The following is a 22,532-nucleotide window of genomic DNA, read 5'->3' as shown; positions in this document are numbered from 1 at the left end:
GAGATCTTCATGAATGTATTCATGGCATCACAGAAAACACACGCACACTGGGAATTTCCTTGGGGTGTGGCGTTTTTCCCAATCAACTGTTATATCCTGCTTATGCTTCTATCCAGAGTTTATTTGCCTTGGATAGGGGTATGGTGCAGGTTTAATAGAATAATATCGAGGCTTAAAGGGTTAAATTACAAGAAGATGTATGGTTTTGGCTTGTGTTTCCTTGAGTTTATAAGATTGAAGGGCGACCTAATCAAGGTTTAAAATATTAAAAGGATAGATAGAAACTATTTCCTTGGTGCATTGTGTGTAAACATGGGAACATGGGATAAAAGTGCACGATCTTAAAATTAGAGCCAAGTCATTTAGCAGAGAAATCAGAGACACTATTTCACACAAAGGGTAGGGGAAATCTGTGACTCCTCCAAAAGCTTGTGAATGTTGGATCACTTGAAATTTTCAATATATTTTTGTTGGATAAGCATATCAAGGAATATGACTCAAAGGCAGGCAAATGGAGCTTGAATACAGAACAGCCATAATCTAATTAATGGCCCCCTCCTATGTTCCGCCAATCTTTTACTGGAGTTACAGTGACTGATCAGGAACATCCATTAGGAAATTCCTGGCAGTAGTGCCCAGAGAAATTCTCACCTGCTTGTTCATTAATGATCTTCATTAGTTTATGCACAAAAAAATTTCTGATGGAGCATAGGAACATAGGAGCAGGAGTAGGCCATTCAGCCCATCGAGCCTGCTCTGCCATTCAATACGATCATGGCTGATCATTCACTTCAATGTCTTTTTCCCACACTATCCCCATATCCCTTTCTGTCATTGGTATTTAGAAATCTGTCAATCTCTGCTTTAAACATACTCAATGACTGAGCTTCCACAGCCCTCTGGGGTAGAGAATTCCAAAGATTCACAACCCTCTGAATAAAGAAATTTCTCCTCACCTCTGTCCTAAGTGGCTTCCCCCTTATTTTGAAATTGTGTCCCCTGGTTTTAGACTCCCGAGCCAGGGGAAACTCCTTTCCTGCATCTACCCTGCCTATCCCTTTAAGTATTTTGTAGGTAATAACAGGGTAATTAAAAAAAATAAACCTGCAGTACACACACACTTAGAACTCATAATTTATTTTCCTCCAATTAAGCAGCTAAAATGTTTCTGTTCCTGGTACATGGCTATGCAAATGAAGTTGAGGATGTGTATGTGGGCTGTAATCTATTTTGAACAGCATGACAGACTACCACTGAACTGCACAAATGCCCATAAAATAGACACTACTCCAAATAAGGATGATTGATTAATGTGCCGTTTATTTAGCTACGAGTAATATGTTATAATAAAAGTCACCCCCATTGACCACTCCTGTTAAATCTTGCTTTATAAGATCTGAGAGTTGAAGTTCATCAATATCAAGGAGATCTTCCTGAAGCGAGGGTTACAGGGAGAAGGCCGGGGAATGGAACTGAGGGAATTTTTTAATTTATTTCCAAAATATACTTTATTCATAAAAATCTGTAAAAATTACATTCCCAAACAGTTTCAAACAGCACCAAGTCAAAAAATACAAACAATGCAAAGGAGATCAGTTACCTTCTATACAATCATGAGTTACCTCACAACCCTTCCATTTCATTGTCATGCCATATACATTTTTACATTTACAGCACACAAAATTTTCCCGATACAGTTCGAGGGGTTTCCCATGGATCCAGCCCCTCAGTTCAGCTTGATGGGGGGACCTTACACAGTGGTCTTTCCCCATTGAGCCTTTGCTGCGGCTGCCCCAAGCTTTAGTGCGTCCCTCAGCATGTAGTCCTGGATCTTGGAATGTGCCAGTCTGCAACATTCGGTCGTGGACAACACTTTGCGCTGGAAGACCAGCAAGTTTCGGGCAGACCAAAGGGCGTCTTTCACCGAATTGATAGTCCTCCAGCAGCAGTTGATGTTTGTCTCGGTGTGCGTCCCTGGGAACAGCCCGTAGAGCACAGACTCCTGTGTTACAGAGCTGCTTGGGATGAACCTCGACAAAAACCATTGCATCTCTTTCCACACCTGCTTTGCAAAGACACATTCCAGGAGGAGGTGGACAACCGTCTCTTCCCCATCACAGCCACCGCGGGGGCATTGCGCGGAGGGGGCGGGAGTTCGGGCGTGCAGGAAGAATCTGACGGGGAGGGCTCTTCTCACCACCAGCCAAGCTACATCTTGGTGCTTGTTTGAAAGTTCTGGTGATGAGGCATTCCGCCAAATGACTTTGGCAGTCTGCTCGGAGAACCATCCGACAGGATCCCCCGTCTCCTTTTCCCGTAGGGCCTTGAGGACATTCCGTGCAGACCACTGCCTGATGGATCGGTGGTCAAAGATGTTTTCCTGCAGAAACTGCTCCACGAAGGATAGGTGGTACGGCACGGTCCAACTGCATGGAGCGTTCCGCAGCAATGTGACCAGGCCCATCCTTCGCAACACCGGGGACAGATAGAACCTCAGCATGTAGTGACACTTGGAGTTTGCGTACTGGAGGTCTACACACAGCTTGATGCAGCCGCACACGAAGGTGGTCATCAGGATGAGGGCCACGTTGGGTACATTTTTTCCGCCCTTATCCAGAGATTTGAACATCGTGTCCCTCCGGACCCGGTCCATTTTAGATCCCCAAATGAAGCGGAAAATGGCTTGGGTGACTGCCACAGCGCAGGAGTGGGGTATGGGCCAGACCTGCGCCACGTACAGCAACAATGTGAGCGCCTCGCTCCTGATGACCAGGTTCTTACCCACAATGGAGAGAGATCGCTGCCCCCACATGCTCAAATTTTGTTGTACCTTGGCTACTCGCTCCTCCCAAGTTTTGGTGCATGCCCCGGCCCTTCCGAACCATATCCCCAGGTAGTCTGACCTGACGGTGAAGGGGACAAAGGATCGGTCAGCCCAGTTCCCAAAGAACATGGACTCGCTCATGCCGTGGTTAACTTTGGTTCCCGAGGCCAGTTCGAACTGGTCGCAGATGATCATCACACTGCGCACGGACAGCGGATCCGAGCAGAAGACGGCGACGTCATCCATGTACAGGGAGGTTTTCACATGAGTGCCTCCGCTGCCTGGGATTGTGGTGAGAAGACCATTGCCCACCTCCTTCTGGAATGTGTCTTTGCAAAGCAGGTGTGGAAAGAGATGCAGTGGTTTTTTGTCGAGGTTCATCCCAAGCAGCTCTGTAACACAGGAGTCTGTGCTCTACAGGCTGTTCCCAGGGACGCACACCGAGACAAACATCAACTGCTGCTGGAGGACTATCAATTCGGTGAAAGACGCCCTTTGATCTGCCCGAAACTTGCTGGTCTTCCAGTGCAAAGAGTTGTCCACGACTGATTGTTGCAGACTGGCACATTCCAAGGTCTAGGACTACGTGCTGAGGGACGCACTAAAGCTTGGGGCAGCCGCAGCAAAGGCTCAATGGGGAAAGACCACAGTGTAAGGTCCCCCCACCAAGCTGAACTGAGGGGCTGGATCCATGGGAAACCCCTCGAACTGTATCGGGAAAATTTTGTGTGCTGTAAAATGTAAAAATGTATATGGCATGACAAATGAAATGGAAGGGTTGTGAGGCAACTCACTCCTGTATCGAAGGAAACTGATCTCCTTTGCACTGTTTGTATTTTTTGACTTGGTGCTGTTTGAAACTGTTTGGTAATGTATTTTTTACAGATTTTTATGAATAAAGTATATTTTGGAAATTAAAATAAAGCATATTGTAATGTGTAGAGAATAGCGGGTTGCGACAATAATTGTCATGAGTGCACATCACACAGGATGCTGCAATGGACAATGCATTGTAAGGAGAGTTGTAACATATATGGACTGCAGCATTGGCAGTACTCATGAGTTTGATAATGATTTATTGATTTTGTATTACTGTTATATTATTGTGTGAGTGCACACAATTCACTGGCATAAAATTATCTTTCATTCCTAGCCCCATGAATTACTTTATTAAAACAACAATTAAAACAATGATGTGAAATCAATCAATTGTGAATGCTGGTCACACAGATTAGGCTGTGCATGACTAAAGGGTAGAGAGAGAGCCCCACATAGGATAAAACAAGAGGACATGCATTTGTAACACTTTAGCACATGCTCAGAACATGCTTCACAACTTTTGCAACACATTGTTATTTTATAGGCAAATGCAGCAGCTAATTTGTGCACAGCAAGGACCTACAAATAACAATGAGGTAAATAACTAGTTAATCTGCTTTAGTGTTGTTATTGAGGGATAGATGTTGAGTTAGGAGAATTCCCCTGCTCTTCTTTGAATAGTGCCATCCATGTGAACAGACAGTCAAGCTTCAGATTAATGTCTTGAACATAAAAATTAGGAGCAGGAGTAGGCCACTCGGCCTCTCGAACCTGCTTCGCCATTCAACAAGATCACGGCTGATCTGATTATAACCTCAACTCCACATTCTCGCCTACCCCCGATAACCTTTCACCCCCTTGCTTGTCAAGAATCTATCTACCTCGGCCTTAAAAATATTCAAAGACTCTGCTTCCACCGCCTTTTGAGGAAGAGAATTCCAAAGACTCACAACCTTTGAGAAAAATAATTTCTCCTCATCTCTGTCTTAAACGGATGACCCCTTATTTTTAAACAGTGACCCCTAGTTCTAGGTTCTCCCACAAGAGGAAACATCCTTTGATCCACATGAAACCTGTCAAGACCTCTCAGGGTCTTATAATGATTCAATCAAGTCACCTCTTACTCTTCTAAACTCCAGTGGATACAAGCCTGGCCTGTCCAACCTTTCCTCACAAGACAACCCACCCATTCCAGGTATTAGTCCAGTAAACCTTCTCTGAACTGCATCCAATGCATTTACATCTTTCCTTAAATATTGAAACCAATACTGTACACAGTACTCCAGATGTGATCTCATCAATGCCCTGTATCGCTGAAACATGACCTCCTTACTCTTGTATTCAATTCCCTTGTAAGAAACAATAACATTCCATTAGCTTTCCTAATTACATGCTGTACCTGCATACTAACCTTTTGCGATTCATGCACTAGGACACCAAGATCCCTCTGCATCTCAGAGCTCTGCAATCTCTCACCATTTAGATAATATGTTTCTTTTTTATTTTTCCAGCCAAAATGGACAATTTCACATTTTCCCACATTATACTCCATTTGCCAGATCTTTGCCCACTTATTGAACCTATCTATATCCCTTTGTAGTCCAAAAGATGCACTCCAACAATGTAGCACCCCCTCAGTGCTGCACTGAAGTGTCAGCCTGGATTGTATCGAGGATGGCAACAACAAAAACTTGCATTTCTATTGCATCTTTAGCATGGAAATGATCCCAAGGATCTACACCGAGGCGTAAAGAAAATGGACACCAGGCCATGGAGAGGCAATATGACAGGAGCCCAAAAGCTTGATGAAAGAGGTGGATTTTGAGGAAGGCTTTAAAAGAGGAGAGGCAGTAGACTGTAGGAAGAAAATCCCAGAGTCTGGAACCTCGGTGACACAGGCACTGAAACCAATGGTAAGGTAAAGAAAATGGGGATGCACAGGAGCTCAGTCAGTGGAGAGAAGAGTATGGGGTGGGACAGGAGGAGTTGCAAGGCTGGAGGAGCCCACAGAGATAGACAGTGAGGTCCTGAAGCAGTTTAAACATGCACGGACAAGTGTGAAGGGTGATTGAGGCTTTGTGCTTGGTAAGACAAGGGCAGCAGAGCTTTGGAAGAGCTGGCAGATGAGGGATCAGCCAGGAGAGCATTGGATTAATTGGGTCTGGAGTTGACAAAGGCACAAATATGGATTTTAGCAACAGATGGGCTGAGGTAGGAGTGGAATAGGCAGTCTTTGGAGAAGAATGAGGGCAGAAGCTCAGTGTGTGGTTGAACAGCACACTGATATTTCTTTCTTTCTCTCTTTGGCCTCCTTATCTCAAGAGACAATGGGTAAGCGTCTGGAGGTGGTCAGTGGTGTGTGGAGCAGCGCCTGGAGTGGCTATAAAGGCCAATTCTAGAGTGACAGACTCTCCCACAGGTGCTGCAGAAAAATTTGTTTGTCAGGGCTGTTTCACAGTTGGCACTCCCCTTGCGCTTCTGTCTTTTTTCCTGCCAACTGCTAAGTCTCTTCAACTCGCCACACTTTAGCCCCGCCTTTATGGCTGCCCGCCAGCTCTGGCGAACGCTGGTAACTGACTCCCACGACTTGTGATCAATGTCACAGGACTTCATGTCGCGTTTTCAGACGTCTTTAAAGCGGAGACATGGACGGCCGGTAGGTCTGATACCAGTGACGAGCTCGCTGTACAATGTGTCTTTGGGGATCCTGCCATCTTCCATGTGGCTCACATGGCCAAGCCATCTCAAGCGCCACTGACTCAGTAGTGTGTATATGCTGGGGATGTTGGCCGCCTCAAGGACTTCTGTGTTGGAGATACGGTCCTGCCACCTGATGCCAAGGATTCTCCGGAGGCAGTGAAGATGGAATGAATTGAGACGTCGCTCTTGGTTGACATACGTTGTCCAGGCCTCGCTGCCGTAGAGCAAGGTACTGAGGACACAGGCTTGATACACTCGGACTTTTGTGTTCCGTGTCCGTTATATTGGTCTGAAATAATAAGGGAGACACAGGTAATGGGCTCAGGTCCAGAGTAGCAGTTAAATTGCCCCAAGTGGAAACAAAGGAAATTGAGCTTACATCGAAACCGGAAAAGTTGGTAAGATTGCCTAGGCCCTTAACTCTGGAATTCCCTCCCTTAACCTCTCCTCCTCTCTCCCTCTCTCTCCTCCTTTAAGACACTCCTTAAAAGCTACCCCTTTGACCAAGCTGTTGGTCATCTGTCCTAATATCTCCTTATGGGGCTTGGTATCACATTTGGTTTGAGAATCGCTCCTGTGAAGCGCCATGGAACATTCTACTACATTAAAGTTGCTATATAAATGCAAGTTGTTGTTGTTGACATGTAGCTCTCTAAAACTGAGGGCCTTAGAGCAAGGCTAGAACCCATGATTTTCCAAGTTAAAGGCCAGAGCATTATCCCTGAGGCAAGGAGGCTATCAGATGCATATGCTGGTCAGAACACTACAAATTTGGCATCTTTTAAATGTTTCTACTTGTTAAAATCTCAGTTATCAGCTACAAACTCAAAATGTCACTATTTCTGATTGAAATTTTTCTCTCAAAAATGTCTCTAGCATTAGGATACAAGAAATAAATAAATACATCTCTGTAGTTACTAGTACCGTATGAAATCAATGAAAATGCTATATTTGAGGATGAATAATTCAACCTTTGAATTGAAAGTTACATGTAGCTCCATTGCACAAATACACTTGCGGGCTGAGATCAGTTTATGTTATAGTAATCAGAAAATGTGTTTGCATTGAATACCTCTATCTGCTCTGTTAACAAACATTCTTTTCCTCTCCTTTCTTTTGAACTGGTTAATGCTTTGGTTAAATAGTGGACAGGCAGGTTTCATTACTAATGTCGTACAGTACAATCCTCTGTGCTTTAAACTCTGAATTATGATGGGAAGATAGTGTCTGGTGGTGTAGATGAGTCCAGCATCAATATGTTTAACAAAGTCACAGATTCAAGAAAGCAAGGAAAAAAAGGAGAGAGAGAAAAAAAGAGAGCTTGCATTTATATAGTGCTTTTGACAACCTCAGGACTTTACAGCCAACAAAGTATTTTCGATGTGCAGTCACTGTTATAATGTAGGAAACGCTGCAGCCAATTTATGTACGCAAGCTCCCCTAACCGGCAATGTGATAATTTGGTTCATTCGGAAGGCATAGCCTCGAACTTAGAAAAAGGGAGAGGTGAAAAGACATTGTAAATATAATTTCTTTATGCGCAGGGTGACGATCACATGGAATGAAGTGACAGTGGAGACTGGGGAGGGGGTGGGAGTGGCAATTGCTGGTTGTTTCAGCAAATTCTAGAGAAGTGTTGGGTAAACACCCCATGAAAGATTTGCTAAACACCTGTGAGATGTCAGCCATGGCTCAGTGGGTTGTACTCCCACATCCGAGTCTGAAAGATATGGGGTCAAGTCTCACCTCAGTGACTTAAGCACATTATCAAGTCCTAGTGTTTCATTGGTGGAAGGTGCTGTCTTTCAAATAAGATGCTAAACTGAGGCCTCATTTGCCCTCTCAGTTAAAAGACTTTGTGACCCTGTTTGAAGGGCAGGGGTATATGCCCCTGTATCCTGACTATGATTTATCTTTCAAATAGCATCAGTAAAACAAAACATTTGGTCAGTTGTTAGTGGGAGCTGAGTGTGTGCAGATTGGCTGCTGTGTTACATGACATCAATAACTACATTTCAAAATTACTATATTGACTGAAAAGTGAATTGGGATGCACTGAGGCTGTGATAGGCGCTATATAAATGCAAGTATTTCTTTCCTGAAGACTGGAATGCGCGATGCCAATATCATCACCCTCTATAAAAACAAAGGTGACCGCGGTGACTGCAACAACTACCGTGGAATCTCCCTGCTCAGCATAGTGGGGAAAGTCTTTGCTCGAGTCGCTCTGAACAGGCTCCAGAAGCTGGCCGAGCGCGTCTACCCTGAGGCACAGTGTGACTTTCGAGCAGAGATCGACCATTGACCTGCTGTTCTCCCTTCGTCAGATACAGGAGAAATGCCGTGAACAACAGATGCCCCTCTACATTGCTTTCATTGATCTCACCAAAGCCTTTGACCTCGTCAGCAGACGTGGTCTCTTCAGGCTACTAGAAAAGATTGGATGCCCACCAAAGCTACTAAGTATCATCACCTCATTCCATGACAATATGAAAGGCACAATTCAACATGGTGGCTCCTCCTCAGAGCCCTTTCCTATCCTGAGTGGCGTGAAACAGGGCTGTGTTCTCGCACCCACACTTTTTGGGATTTTCTTCTCCCTGCTGCTTTCACATGCGTTCAAGTCCTCTGAAGAAGGAATTTTCCTCCACACAAGATCAGGGGGCAGGTTGTTCAACCTTGCCCGTCTAAGAGCGAAGTCCAAAGTACGGAAAGTCCTTATCAGAGAACTCCTCTTTGCTGACGATGCTGCTTTAACATCTCACACTGAAGAGTGCCTGCAGAGTCTCATCGACAGGTTTGCGGCTGCCTGCAATGAATTTGGCCTAACCATCAGCCTCAAGAAAACAAACATCATGGGGCAGGATGTCAGAAATGCTCCATCCATCAATATTGGCGACCACGCTCTGGAGGTGGTTCAAGAGTTCACCTACCTAGGCTCAACTATCACCAGTAACCTGTCTCTAGATGCAGAAATCAACAAGCGCATGGGAAAGGCTTCCACTGCTATGTCCAGACTGGCCAAGAGAGTGTGGGAAAATGGCGCACTGACACGGAACACAAAAGTCCGAGTGTATCAGGCCTGTGTCCTCAGTACCCTGCTCTATGGCAGCGAGGCCTGGACAACGTATGTCAGCCAAGAGCGACATCTCAATTCATTCCATCTTCACTGCCTCCGGAGAATCCTTGGCATCAGGTGGCAGGACCGTATCTCCAACGCAGAAGTCCTCGAGGCGGCCAACATCCCCAGCTTGTACACACTACTGAGTCAGCGGCGCTTGAGATGGCTTGGCCATGTGAGCCGCATGGAAGATGGCAGGATCCCCAAAGACACATTGTACAGCGAGCTCGCCACTGGTATCAGACCCACTGGCCGTCCATGTCTCCGCTATAAAGACGTCTGCAAACGCGACATGAAATCCTGTGACATTGATCACAAGTCGTGGGAGTCAGTTGCCAGCGTTCGCCAGGGCTGGCGGGCAGCCATAAAGACGGGGCTAAAATGTGGCGAGTCGAAGAGACTTAGTAGTTGGCAGGAAAAAAGACAGAGGCGCAAGGGGAGAGCCAACTGTGCAACAGCCCCGACAAACAAATTTCTCTGCAGCACCTGTGGGAGAGTCTGTCACTCTAGAATTGGCCTTTATAGCCACGCCAGGCGTTGCTTCACAAACCACTGACCACCTCCAGGCGCGTATCCATTGTCTCTCGAGATAAGGAGCCCCAAATGAAAAGAATTTCTTTCCTGAAGACTGGAATCAGATAGGCTGCGATGGTCTCTTTGTGTTGTGCATGTTTTCCTCTGATGCTTTTACGTATTTTCTACCCGACTTGATCAGCAATTTTTCAGAAGCAAAAACACAAAATACCGCGAATACGCAAAGTCTGAAATGAAAGCAGGAAAAGCTCGGGGGTGGGGGTGGGGGGGGGGGGGAGGGGGGGGGCGGGGGTGCGGCCAAAGCTGAAAGAAAGCTGCAAAGCAGCCGCCAGGTCAGGCAGCATCTGTGGAGAGAGGAACAGAGTTAACGTTTCAGTTCAATGACCTTTTATTAGAACTTTCCCTGGGCTGCTGGTTCAGCAATGACTTGTCTTGCAGCCTTATCCATCCCTTTGTAAAGAGAGTTCCCCACATCCTCTTTGTGCCATCTTTGTGTATCTTACTGCCCTCCCTTTCCCTGTAACCACCTACAATCCTACAGCCCTCTGAAATCTCTGCCCTCTTCCATTCAGGCCTCTTGCGCATCCCCGATTTCCTTCGCTCTGCCACCGTGCCTTCAGCTGCTTGGACCCTAAACTCTGGAATTCCCTCCCTACACCTCTCTGCCTCTCTCCCTTTCCTTCTAAAACCTACCTCTTTGACCAAGCTTTTAGTGACCTGACCTAATATCTCCTTATGTGGCCCGGTGTCAAATTTGGTCTGGTAATACTCCTGTGAAGTGCCTTGGGACGTTTTATGATGTTCAAGGCGCTATATAAATGCAAGCCGATGTTGTAGAGGAAACATGTTTAATAGCGTTATCTATTTAGGATTAGTTTCTGCATTTCCGAGGAAGTGGTAAACAGTCAGGGAGAAAGAAAACGCCTGAAGTGTTGCCGGAGAAACACCTCACTTATTTTTCCTTTAACTGATTTGAAATACGGTCGAGCTTTGCGAAACACATCGATTCACATTAAGGTGTATTTCTTTCCACCCTAGTGTTGTATCTCTGGGCTTTGCTTGATTGGTGGATGGGCAAATTGTAACCATACAAGGCAGCCAATGCGAGCGGTGGCTGGGTGGGATTTGCGGGGTCTGTGATCAGAGAGAAGTATCCACACAGGAAAAGCTGTAACTCAGAGCAGGAGTACATGGGTTCCCAGTCTGCTGGGGGAGTAGTGTACCTTCAGGAGGCTGCTCTGCTCTGAACTGGGTGCAGGGAGTAAAAGGGGAGGGGGGCATTTGCTACCGGTGGCTTCCTAGCCCTCCCCAGCCCTTGTTTCTACTCCTTGCACAGGAACTGCTCTCTCTCTCTCTCTCTCTCTCGCAGTCTCTCAAACTTTCAGCGATGGTAGCTGATGACTCCAGCGATGCCGAGACGGGCACGGCAGAGACCCTGAACCCACTCGGTCTGAGAACCGAGCCGGGCTGGTGCAAAACCCCCAGCGGTCACATCAAGAGGCCAATGAACGCTTTCATGGTGTGGTCTCAGATCGAGAGGAGGAAGATTATGGAGCAGTCCCCGGACATGCACAACGCGGAGATCTCCAAGCGGCTGGGCAAGCGCTGGAAAGCCCTGCAGGATACCGAGAAGATCCCCTTCATCAAAGAAGCCGAGAGGCTGAGGCTCAAACACATGGCCGACTACCCGGACTACAAATACAGACCCAGGAAGAAGGGGAAAAGCGGAGCAATCGCCAAGATGTTGAGCAAGAAGGTCGCATCGGTCAGGAAGAGCCTGACCAGCAAAGCGCAGAGAAGTCGGACTGGTTCCACCAAAGCCAAGTCTGGCTGGAAATCCAAGAGAAGTGGCTGCAGGTTGGGGATGGAAGAAGATGTGGATGGTCTGCAATCAGTTGGGGGGTTGTTGGAGAGTCATCTCATTGAGCAGGACAATCCCAGAAAACTGAATCCAGGCTGGGAGGGCAGCGCCCGCTCTGTTTTCTATGGAGATTCCAATGGCCCAGAGGAAGATTACGGGTTCGTTTCTCATCTCCCAGCCACAGAGCCTTCGGAGGCAAACCCCATGGAGGAACTCCAGGAAGACCAGGCAACTCCTGAAGATGGGAGAACATCAAAGCATCTGCGGGACATGAGGTCACCCTCTCCAACCTCCACCAGGTCGCTATCTTCATCTTCAGACGAGGAGTTGGAAGATGAGATTCTGGATATCATCTCCAGTGCAAACTTTGAAAACCTGGCGCTGGGCACCTTGGAATCTTTATCCCTGGATAAAGACGTGGAAATTTTCCACACGAACTCCGGGTCGCATTTCGAGTTCCCAGATTATTGCACTCCAGAAGTGAACGAAATGATTTCAGGAGACTGGTTGGTGTCCAGTGTCTCTGATCTAGTATTTACTTATTAAATATCGCTACAGGGATTTTTTTTTTTTCAAAAATGGTTTGTTTTTATATGTATGATTTACCCCCCTTCCCAAAATAAACACACAGCAAAACCAAGATTTAGACCAGCAATTTCAATGTGGGTATGTATTTTTCTAGATTAAGTTTTAAATTGCAGTATGGTTAAATTACAGTAACACCCCCTAAATTTTTTTAAAGAGAATTTAAAAAAAGCGTTAAATCATTTAATAGTTCCACCACTGTCCCAAAGCAATTTAAACAGACATCTTTTTAGCTGTAAAATATTTTTGATGTATCCTTTAGGCAATAACATTGAAGAGTATGTGCCGTGATCAGGGTATAGAATAGGCACAGCCCTGCCTGCCATTGTATAGTCTGGGCAGTTTTTATATATACAGAAACTACCTGTCTCTTATTGGATTTGAATATTGATCTGCAGTTACAAGGGGATACGACAACTTTGTCCAGGACCGTTCATTCGCCTGGGCTAACAGCAGGATTTTTAAATTATCTTTCTCTGTGGATTTAAAATAATATTTAAAAAAAAAGAGAATCTGGAATACTCAGGATATATTGTACTAAGGGAAACGAGAGACTGAATCAGATGCATCTCTCGCTTAGCAAGTTCAAACTGATGTGAGGGCAGCTTTGAAAATACTGGCCTGCACATCATCTTTGAACCTGAGCGTCTCCTGGGAATCCGGGTTTGAGATTACATGCATGTCGTGTCTGGGTCCAGCTCACAGCTGCCTTGATAGTATTTAAGCGTGGAGAGACTTTCAATTTGCCAGCTGTAGTGAAATCTTGTCTCGGAATGGAGAGATTCCGCTGGGTCCTAGTGAGCAATTGCTTCTCTTCCAGTCAATCCCTGATGGGACAGGAAAATTAGATTTTAAAAAAAGGAGGGGAAGGAAGGTTTTAATAAACATCGTTTCATTGCTGTTAGAGCCTCTAGATGTTAGAAAGCGTGTGTGCTTGCGCTATCAAGAGTAATGTTAACACAAGCCACCCACCAAACTAAAGTTGGACATTTAGCATGTCAATTGAAGATGAAGCTATGAATCGTTTACAATTCCTCACATTCATTCCAGTGTCACTGTGCTGTACCACTCATATTTATACCCTGGATCAGGGAAGGGGGATTGTCAACTTAGCCTGTTTGTGGAGTGAGTGAGTGAGTGGGTGGGGAAGGGAGGGTGAAGGAACTGGACTTATCACACAGAGAGTCAGATGGTTGTTGTGCTTTGTGGACACTCCTTAGCAACTTAATCTGGTGGAATGAGGGTGAAACTCAACTTTTAAATTCAAAAATGCCCAATCAGGCAACTTAAATTTTTGGTCCTGACTTATTTAACTGAGCAAGCCAGATTCACTCCCCAATCAGAAGGCTAGATTTCCGAGTGGATCCTACCAGGTTGCATTTGGGGTATATTAGCCTATGGTATAGGATTAAACCATTCTCAGTGGGGAGGAGGAGGGGGAGTGGGGGCAGGTCTTGACTGAATGTCTATAAACAGACTGTGGGTGGGGTGGGAGAGGGAGTCCAAAATTCACAATGAAAGTTGAAACCCCCTGCCCTGGGCAATCTCGTATATGCACATCCCCGCATTATTCTTTCCTAATTTTCACTTCTACTTTTTGAAAGACAAGAAAGTACAAAATAGTGACTGAGCATCGTGGCATCGCCAGCTTGTGTTTATAATTCTATTTGTTTAGCGTGTTTGAGGACAAAAAGGCGAGAGACAGGAGTAAAGGGGGAACAGTGTGTAGATTCTATTACCTTGGTGTAACAATTCTGATGTATTATGCCATGATTTATTTACCACGATGCATGCTTGGAGGGGGAGGGGGGGGGGGGGGAACGGGAACAAGAGGGGAGCAGTAAATGGCTGTCAGAGTATTGAGAGGTACATTTTAAACTATCCTTTCATTGGCTATTTCCAGACTGATCGCACGATACATTTAACCCTTTGAGAACTGCAGTGCTGTGTCTGTCCTTTAGGTTAAAAACTAATATACTGTGAATATGAAATATTTTGTGATTCCTGTTGTAATTCTGAAATTACTGGAGTGTCTCAAAATGTTTTGACCGAGGACCAAATTCATATGCCTTTCGATGCACATTCTGATCCCCTCCTGAAACAATCACCCAACTCAGGGAGTTTTATAGCTATGTTACAGTGAGGGATTTGTACTGAACGAGCAGAAATCTTCTATGCTGCGAACGTTATTTATTTTGTGCTTTCTAGGAATGTGGGAACAGGAGGAGGCTATTGAGCACCTCAGGCCTGTTCTGCCATTCAATTAGATCATGGCTGATCTATACTTCAAGCCTATTTACCCACCTTTGCCCCGTGTCCCAGTTACCCTTACCTACCAAAAATCAATCTCAGTCTTGAAAGCTCTAATTGTACCAGCATTCACAGCCTTTTGCGGGACAGAAGTCCAAGTTTCTACGAACCCGTTTTGTGAAAAAAGTGCTTCCTGATTTCACTCCTGAATGGCCTTGCTTTAATTTTAATATGATTTCCCCACATTCTCGACTCTCCCGCCAGAGAAAATAGTCTCTCTATATTTACTCTATCAAACCCGTTTAACATTTTAAACACCTCAATCAGATCATCCCTTCAATTATCTATAATCAAGGGAATACTTTTTTTTTTCTTTTGGGCCTCCTTATCTTGAGAGACAATGGATACGCGCCTGGAGGTGGTCAGTGGTTTGTGAAGCAGTGCCTGGAGTGGCTATAAAGGCCAATTCTAGAGTGACAGGCTCTTCCACAGGTGCTGCAGAGAAATTTGTTTGTCGGGGCTGTTACACAGTTGGCTCTCCCCTTGCGCCTCTGTTTTTTCAAGGGAATACAAGCCAAGCTTATGCAACCTGTTCTAATAATTTAACCTTCTAAGCCCTGGTATCAGTCTGGTGAATCTTCACTGCACTGCCCTCCCCCACCCCCCCTGCCCAAGGTCAATATACCCTTCCTGTGATGTGGTGCCCAGAACTGAACTCAGTGCTCCAGATGGAGCCTGACCAAGCCTCTATGCAACTGAAGCACAGCTTCCTCCCCTTTGTATTCCTGCCCCCTTGAGAAAAAGGCCAATGTTCCATTAGTTTTTCTCCAGTATTGTTGGGCCTTCAGCAATGGATGCTATTCACCTGACATTTGGTGGAAAAGCCACTGGGACAAATGGTACAATTATGCATAAAAGCTCGAAAAAGGATAAGTGTTGGCCTTGATTGTGCAAACAAACCTCCGAAAGGAAAGCACATCTCATAGCAGCTGAACAAAAACACTACACATTTGGGGTTGGGGAAGCGATGACTCTCAAGGTGACCATCCTGAGAGCCAGTTTGTATAGACGTGTTGTTAGTGTCAGTAATCGGAGGGTTAACATGCATCCGCAGGATAGGGTTGGGGAACTGAAACTGCCTCCTCTTGCCTCCACTCTGTATTGAGAGACATTAAGGTCATTGTAGCCTGTGTAGATGGACAGAATATTAGTTAATGGTAGTGCATTATTGTAAATATTTGTCATAGATTTATTTTCAGAGATTTATAACTGTATATTTGGTTAAATTATTAAAATTCTGCCATTTTGTTATCTGTGTAAAGAATGTTTTAATTATGGAAATTAAGTAATTAATATTAAAATGTTTCCATCACTTTATCAGTGTTGTGTCCACCACTTATCTGTGTCAGTACCTGGCTCAAAATAAACACTATCCCATTAGAAAGAAAGACTTGCATTTCTATAGCCCCTTTCCCAACCCCAGGGCATCCCAAAGTGCTTTACGGCCAATTAAGTACTTCTTGAAGAGTAGTCACTGTTATAATGTAGGAAAGGCGGCAGCCAATTTGCGCACAGCAAGCTCCCACAAACAACAAAATGATAATGAGCAGATCAATTTTTTTTAGTGATGTTGGTTGAGGGATAAATATAGCGGCAAAACAGAGGGGAGAATTCTGCTGTTTCTCTTTGAAATATTGGCATGGGAATCTTTTCCATCTGCTTGAGAGGGAAAATGTCTCATCTGAAAGATGGCACCTCCCTCAGTACTGCTGTGGGTGTGTCAGACTAGATCTTTCGCTGGAGTGGGACTCTGAACCAAATTCCTTCTGACTCCGAGGTGAGAGTGGCACCAACTGAGCCCCGGTGAAGAGTAGTCAAGAATTGATCAAACCTGCAAGGGGCCAGTGACTGTGTGAATCTGCCAGGCTGGTGCGGTCATTCAGTGTGTAGTTCCTACCTAATAAACACAATGCTGAAACAGACACCATTTACAGGATGTAAGTATTTTTAATTCATCTAGAATTTACAGCACAGAAACAGACCATTAGGCCCAACATAGGAAAAGGAGTAGGCCATTCAGCCCCTTGAGCCTGCTGCAACATTCAATTAGATGTGTACCTCAACCCCATTGACCTGCCTTTGCTTCATATCCCTAATACCCTTATCTAACAATCTATCGATCGGTCTTGAACATTTCAGTTAACCCCCAGCATCCCATAGCCCTTTTTGAGGATAGAGTTCCAGATCTCTACTGCCCTTGTGTAAAGAAGTGCCTCCTGAATTCACTCCTAAATGGCCTGGCTCTAATTTTAAAATTATACCCTTTCTTCAGACCCAAAACCAACTTATTTGGCTTTCCTCAATTTGTCAATGACTTCACACAGATTTCAGTATTCCTATTGAAGCATTCCTTGCAATTTTTTAATTTCCACATTTTAGCTCCATCAGTTGCAATTGCTGTGCAACACTGAAGAGCTATACGAGGCTAAAGTATGGGTTATGTTTTCCATTGAGTGACAGAGGATCATAGTTTAAATGCCTTGCATCCTGTGTTGTGTGTGGATGCTATCATACCTGTTTGCCAGCATTGGAGGTAGATGCACTGTTTCCACAGATCAATATGGGCCTCTAGTGGCAAGAACCTGATACTGCAATGTTATCTTCTTCATCTTCTTTGGCCTCCTCGTCTTGAGAGGCAATGGGTAAGCGCCTGGAGGTGGTCAGTGGTTTGTGGAGCAGTGCCTGGAGTGGCTATAAAGGCCAATTCTAGAGTGACAGACACTTCCACAGATGCTGCAGATAAAATTGGTTGTCAGGGCTGTTACACAATTGGCTCTCCCCTTGCGCTTCTGTCTTTTCTCTTGCCAACTGCTAAGTCTCTTCGACTCGCCACACTTAAGCCCCGCCTTTATGGCTGCCCGCCAGCTCTGGCGATCACTGGCAACTGACTCCCACGACTTGTGATCAATGTCACAGGACTTCATGTTGCGTTTGCAGACGTCTTTAAAGCGAGACATGGACGGCCGGTGGGTCTGATACCAGTGACGAGCTCGCTGTACAATGTGTCCTTGGGGATCCTGCCATCTTCCATGCGGCTCACATGGCCAAGCCATCTCAAGCGCCGTTGGCCCAGTAGGGTGTATAAGCTGGGGATGTTGGTCGCCTCAAGAACTTCTGTGTTGGAGATACTGTCCTGCCACCTGATGCCAAGGATTCTCCGGAGGCAGCGCAGATGGAATGAATTGAGACATCACTCTTGGCTGACATACGTTGTCCAGGCCTCGCTGCCGTAGAGCAAGGTACTGAGGACACAGGCTTGATACACTCGTGTCAGTGGGCCATTTTCCCACACTCTCTTGGCCAGTCTGGACATAGCAATGGAAGCCTTTCCCATGCGCTTGTTGATTTCTGCATCGAGGGACAGGTTACTGGTGATAGTTGAGCATAGGTAGTTGAACTCTGGGAAGGACGGCATTACCCCTGAAATAATCAAGAGTGCTAAGCCTGCTATACTCTCAGCACTCTACGAACCGCTTTGCCTGTGCTGGGATGAGGGAGCAGTACCACAGGACATGCGCGATGCCAATATCATCACCCTCTATAAAAACAAAGGTGACTGTGGTGACTGCAACAACTACTGTGGAATCTCCCTGCTCAGCATAGTGGGGAAAGTCTTCGCTCGAGTCGCTTTAAACAGGCTCCAGAAGCTGGCTGAGCGTGTCTACCCTGAGGCACAGTGTGGCTTTCGTGCAGAGAAATCCACCATTAACATGCTGTTCTCCCTTCGTCAGCTACAGGAGAAATACCACGAACAACAGATGCCCCTCTACGTTGCTTTCATTGATCTCACCAAAGCCTTTGACCTCGTCAGCAGACGTGGTCTCTTCAGACTACTAGAAAAGATTGGATGTCCACCAAAGCTACTAAGTATCATCACCTCATTCCATGACAATATGAAAGGCACAATTCAGCAGAGCGGTGCCTCATCAGACCCCTTTCCTATCCTGTGTGGCGTGAAACAGGGCTGTGTTCTCGCACCCACACTGTTTGGGATTTTCTTCTCCCTGCTGCTCTCACATGCGTTCAAGGCTTCAGAAGAAGGAATTTTCCTCCACATAAGATCAGGTGGCAGGTCGTTCAACCTTGCCCGTCTAAGAGCGAAGACCAAAGTACGGAAAGTCCTCATCAGGAAAATCCTCTTTGCTGACGATGCGGCATTAACATCTCACACTGAAGAGTGTCTGCAGAGTCTCATTGACAGGTTTGCGGCTGCCTGCAATGAATTTGGCCTAACCATCAGCCTCAAGAAAACGAACATCATGGGGCAGGATGTCAGAAATGCTCCATCCATCAATATCGGCGACCAAGCTCTGGAAGTGGTTCAAGAGTTCACCTACCTAGGCTCAACTATCACCAGTAACCTGTCTCTCGATGCAGAAATCAACAAGCGCATGGGAAAGGATTCCACTGCAATGTTATAGGACCATAAGAATATAAGAAATAGGAGCAGGAGTAGGCCATTCGGCCCTTCGAGGCTGCTCCGCCATTCAATGAGATCTGGCTGACCCTCTACCTCGATACCACTCTCCCGCCCAACCTCCATATCTTTTGATTCCCTTAGAGTCCAAAAATCTGTTGATCTCAGTCTTGAATATACTCAACAACTTAACATCTACAGTCCTCTGGGGTAGAGAATTCCAAATAATCGCAACCCTTTGAATGAAGAAATTTCTCCTCAGCTCAGCCCTAAATGGCTGACCACTTATTCTGAGACTGTGAGCCCTAGTTCTAAACTCCCCAGCCAGGGGAAACATCCTCCCAGCATCCGCTCTGTAAAGTCCCTTAAGAATTTTATGTTTCAATGAGATCACCTTTCATTCTTTCAAATTCTAGGGAATATAGGCTGAGTCTACTCAATCTCTCATCATAAGACAATCCTCTCATCCCGGGGATCAGTCTAGTGAACCTTTGTTGAACCTTTGTCCCTCCAGGCAAGTATATCCTTCCTTCGGTAAGGAGCAAAACTCTACACAGTACTTCAGGTGTGGTCTCACCAAGGTCCTATAAAATTGTAGTAAGACTTCTTTACGCTTATACTCCAATCCCTTTGTAATAAAGGCTAATAAAGGCTAAAAAAGGTTGCTTGCTCTACCTGTACGTTAACTTTATTTGATTTTTATACAAGGACACCCAAATTCCTCTGAATACCAACATTTCCCTGTCTCTCGCCAAAAATAATAAGCTAATAATAGTAGAGGGTTTCAACTTAACCAATATTAACTGGGATAGTCTTAGTGCAAAAGTCTTAAAGGGGTCAGAATTCTTAGAGTGCATACAGGAGAGCTTTTTGAGCCAGCATGTAGAAAATTCTACAAGGGAAGGGGCGGTACTGAACCTAATCTTAAGGAATGAACGTGGACAAGTGCTAGAAGTGTCAGTGGGGGAGCATTTCGGGGCTAGTGATCATAACTCTGTAAGATTTGAGGTAGTTATGGAAAAGGACAAAGATGGACCAGAAATAAAGGTACTGAATTGGGGGAAGGCCGATTTCAGTATGATAAAACAAGATCTGGCCAAAGTGGACTGGGAGCAGCTACTTGTAGGAAAGTTTACATCAGACCAGTGGGAATCATTCAAAAAGGAAATAGTAAGAGTTCAGGGCCAATATGTTCCCATAAAGGTGAGGGGTAGGACCAACAAGTCCAGGGAACCCTGGATGTCAAGGGATATAAAGGATTGCATAAGGAAAAGAAAGGAGGCTTATGGCAGATTCAGAGCGCTGAAAACAGCGAAGTCCCTGGAGGAATATAGAAGGTGCAGGGGGTATTTAAAAAAGTAATTAGGAGAGTGAAGAGGAGGCATAGTGGGCAAGATAAAGGAAAATCCTAAGGCATTTTATAAGTATATTAAGGGCAAGAGGATAACCAGGGAAAGAGTAGGGCCAATTAGGGACCAAAGTGGCAATCTGTGTGTGGAGCCGGAGGACGTAGGTGAGGTTTTAAATGATTACTTTTCATCTGTGTTTACTATGGAGAAGGATGATGTAGGTGTAGCGATCAGGGAGGGGGATTGTGATATACTCGAACAAATTAGCATTGAAAGGGAGGAAGTATTAGCGGTTTTAGTGGGCTGAAAAGTGGATAAATCCCCAGGTACAGATGAGATGTATCCCAGGCTGTTATGTGAGGCAAGGGAGGAGATAGCAGGGGCTCTGACACAAAGTTTCAAATCCTCTCTGGCCACAGGAGAGGTATCAGAGGACTGGAGGATAATGAATGTGGTACCATTATTCAAGAAGGTTAGCAGGGATAAACCAGGTAATTACAGGCCGGTGAGTCTAACATCAGTGGTTGGGAAACTATTGGAAAAAAAATCTGAGGGACAGGCTTAATCTCCACTTGGAGAGGCAGGGATTAATCAGGGATAGTCAGCATGGCTTTGTCATTGGGCAATCATGTCTAAGAAACTTGATCGAATTTTTTGAGGAGGTGACTAGATGAGTAGATGAGGGTAAAGCAGTTGACGTAGTCTACATGGACTTCAGTAAGGCTTTTGATAAGCCTTTCAAGGGATAAGCCTCCTAAGGGAGATTGGTTAAGAAGGTAAGAGCCCATGGGATCCAGGGCAATTTGGCAAATTGGATCTAAAATTGGCTTAGTGGCAGGAGGCAGAGGGTGATGGTCGAGGGTTGTTTTTGCAATTGGAAGCCTGTACCACAGGGATCAGTGTGAGGACCTTTGCTGTTTGTAGTGTATATTAATGATTTAGACATGAATGTAGGAGGTATGATCAATAAGTTCGCAGATGATACGAAAGTTGGTGGTGTCGTAAATAGTGAGGAGGAAAGCATTAGATTACAGGGTGATATAGATGGGCTGGTAAGATGGGCAGAGCAGTGGCAAATGGAATTTAATCCTGAGAAGTGTGAGGTGATGCATTTTGGGATGACTAACAAGCCCTGACAACCAATTTTATCTGCAGCACCTGTGGAAGAGCCAGTCACTCTAGAATTGGCCTTTATAGCCACTCCAGGCACTGCTTCACAAACCACTGACCACCTACAGGCGCTTACCCATTGTCTCTCGAGACAAGGAGGCCAAAGAAGAAGAAGAAGAAGATCTTTTTGCAACCTCTTTGCATCCTGCTTACAGCTTACTATCCCACTTAGCTTTGTATCGTCAGCAAACTTGCATTCATTATACTCAGTCCCCTCAGTTAATATAGATTATAAATAACTGAGGCCCAAGCATTGATCCTTGTGGTACCCCACTAGTTACAGCCTTTTGACCTGAAAATTTTTTGTTCAGTTCTACTCCCTGTTTTCTGTCCATCAACCAATCCATACCAACATATTACCCCCAATCCCATGAGCCCTAGTTTTGTGTAAGAACCTCTTGAGTGGGACCTTACTGAATACTTTTTGAAAATTCAAACACACTACATCCACTGATTCCCTTTTACCTGCCCTGCTAGTTACATCCTCAAAAAACTAACAGATCTGTCAAACACGATTTCCCTTTCATAAATTCATGTTGACTCTGCTCAATCATATTTTCTAAGTGCCCTGTTACCACATCACTAATAAAAGATTCTAGCATTTTCCCTACTACTGATATCAGGACAACTGACCTTCTTCTTTGGCCTCCTTGTTTCGAGAGACAATGGGTAAGCGCCTGGAGGTGGTCAGTGGTTTGTGAAGCAGCGCCTGGAGTGGCTATAAAGGCCAATTCTAGAGTGACAGACTCTTCCACAGGTGCTGCAGATAAGATTGGTTGATGGGGCTGTTACACAGTTGGCTCTCCCCTTGCGCTTCTGTCTTTTTTCCTGCCAACTGCTAA

General features: G+C 45.3%; 1 protein-coding gene and 1 long non-coding RNA gene across 2 annotated transcripts in view; both read left to right on the top strand.

Annotated features, from left to right (window-relative positions):
* The window catches only part of LOC137378513 (uncharacterized), a 273,549-nt gene that overhangs the window by 209,623 nt on the left and 41,394 nt on the right, over positions 1-22,532 (top strand). The gene's annotated exons all lie outside the window — the stretch shown is intronic.
* On the top strand, positions 11,139-16,023 carry sox12 (SRY-box transcription factor 12). Its single transcript, XM_068048623.1, has one exon. The coding sequence runs from the start codon at positions 11,386-11,388 to the stop codon at positions 12,403-12,405; it is 1,020 nt and encodes a 339-aa protein (XP_067904724.1). The 5' UTR covers positions 11,139-11,385; the 3' UTR covers positions 12,406-16,023.

The sequence above is a fragment of the Heterodontus francisci genome, chromosome 16 (assembly GCF_036365525.1).
Source record: "Heterodontus francisci isolate sHetFra1 chromosome 16, sHetFra1.hap1, whole genome shotgun sequence".
NCBI lineage: Eukaryota > Metazoa > Chordata > Chondrichthyes > Heterodontiformes > Heterodontidae > Heterodontus > Heterodontus francisci.
The sequence above is the reverse complement of the archived record's forward strand: the minus strand, read 5'-3'. Positions and strand labels throughout refer to the sequence as shown.

Excerpts from the sequence above, each read along its gene's own strand:
- sox12 (XM_068048623.1), top strand. The coding sequence starts at position 11,386 with ATGGTAGCTGATGACTCCAGCGATGCCGAGACGGGCACGGCAGAGACC.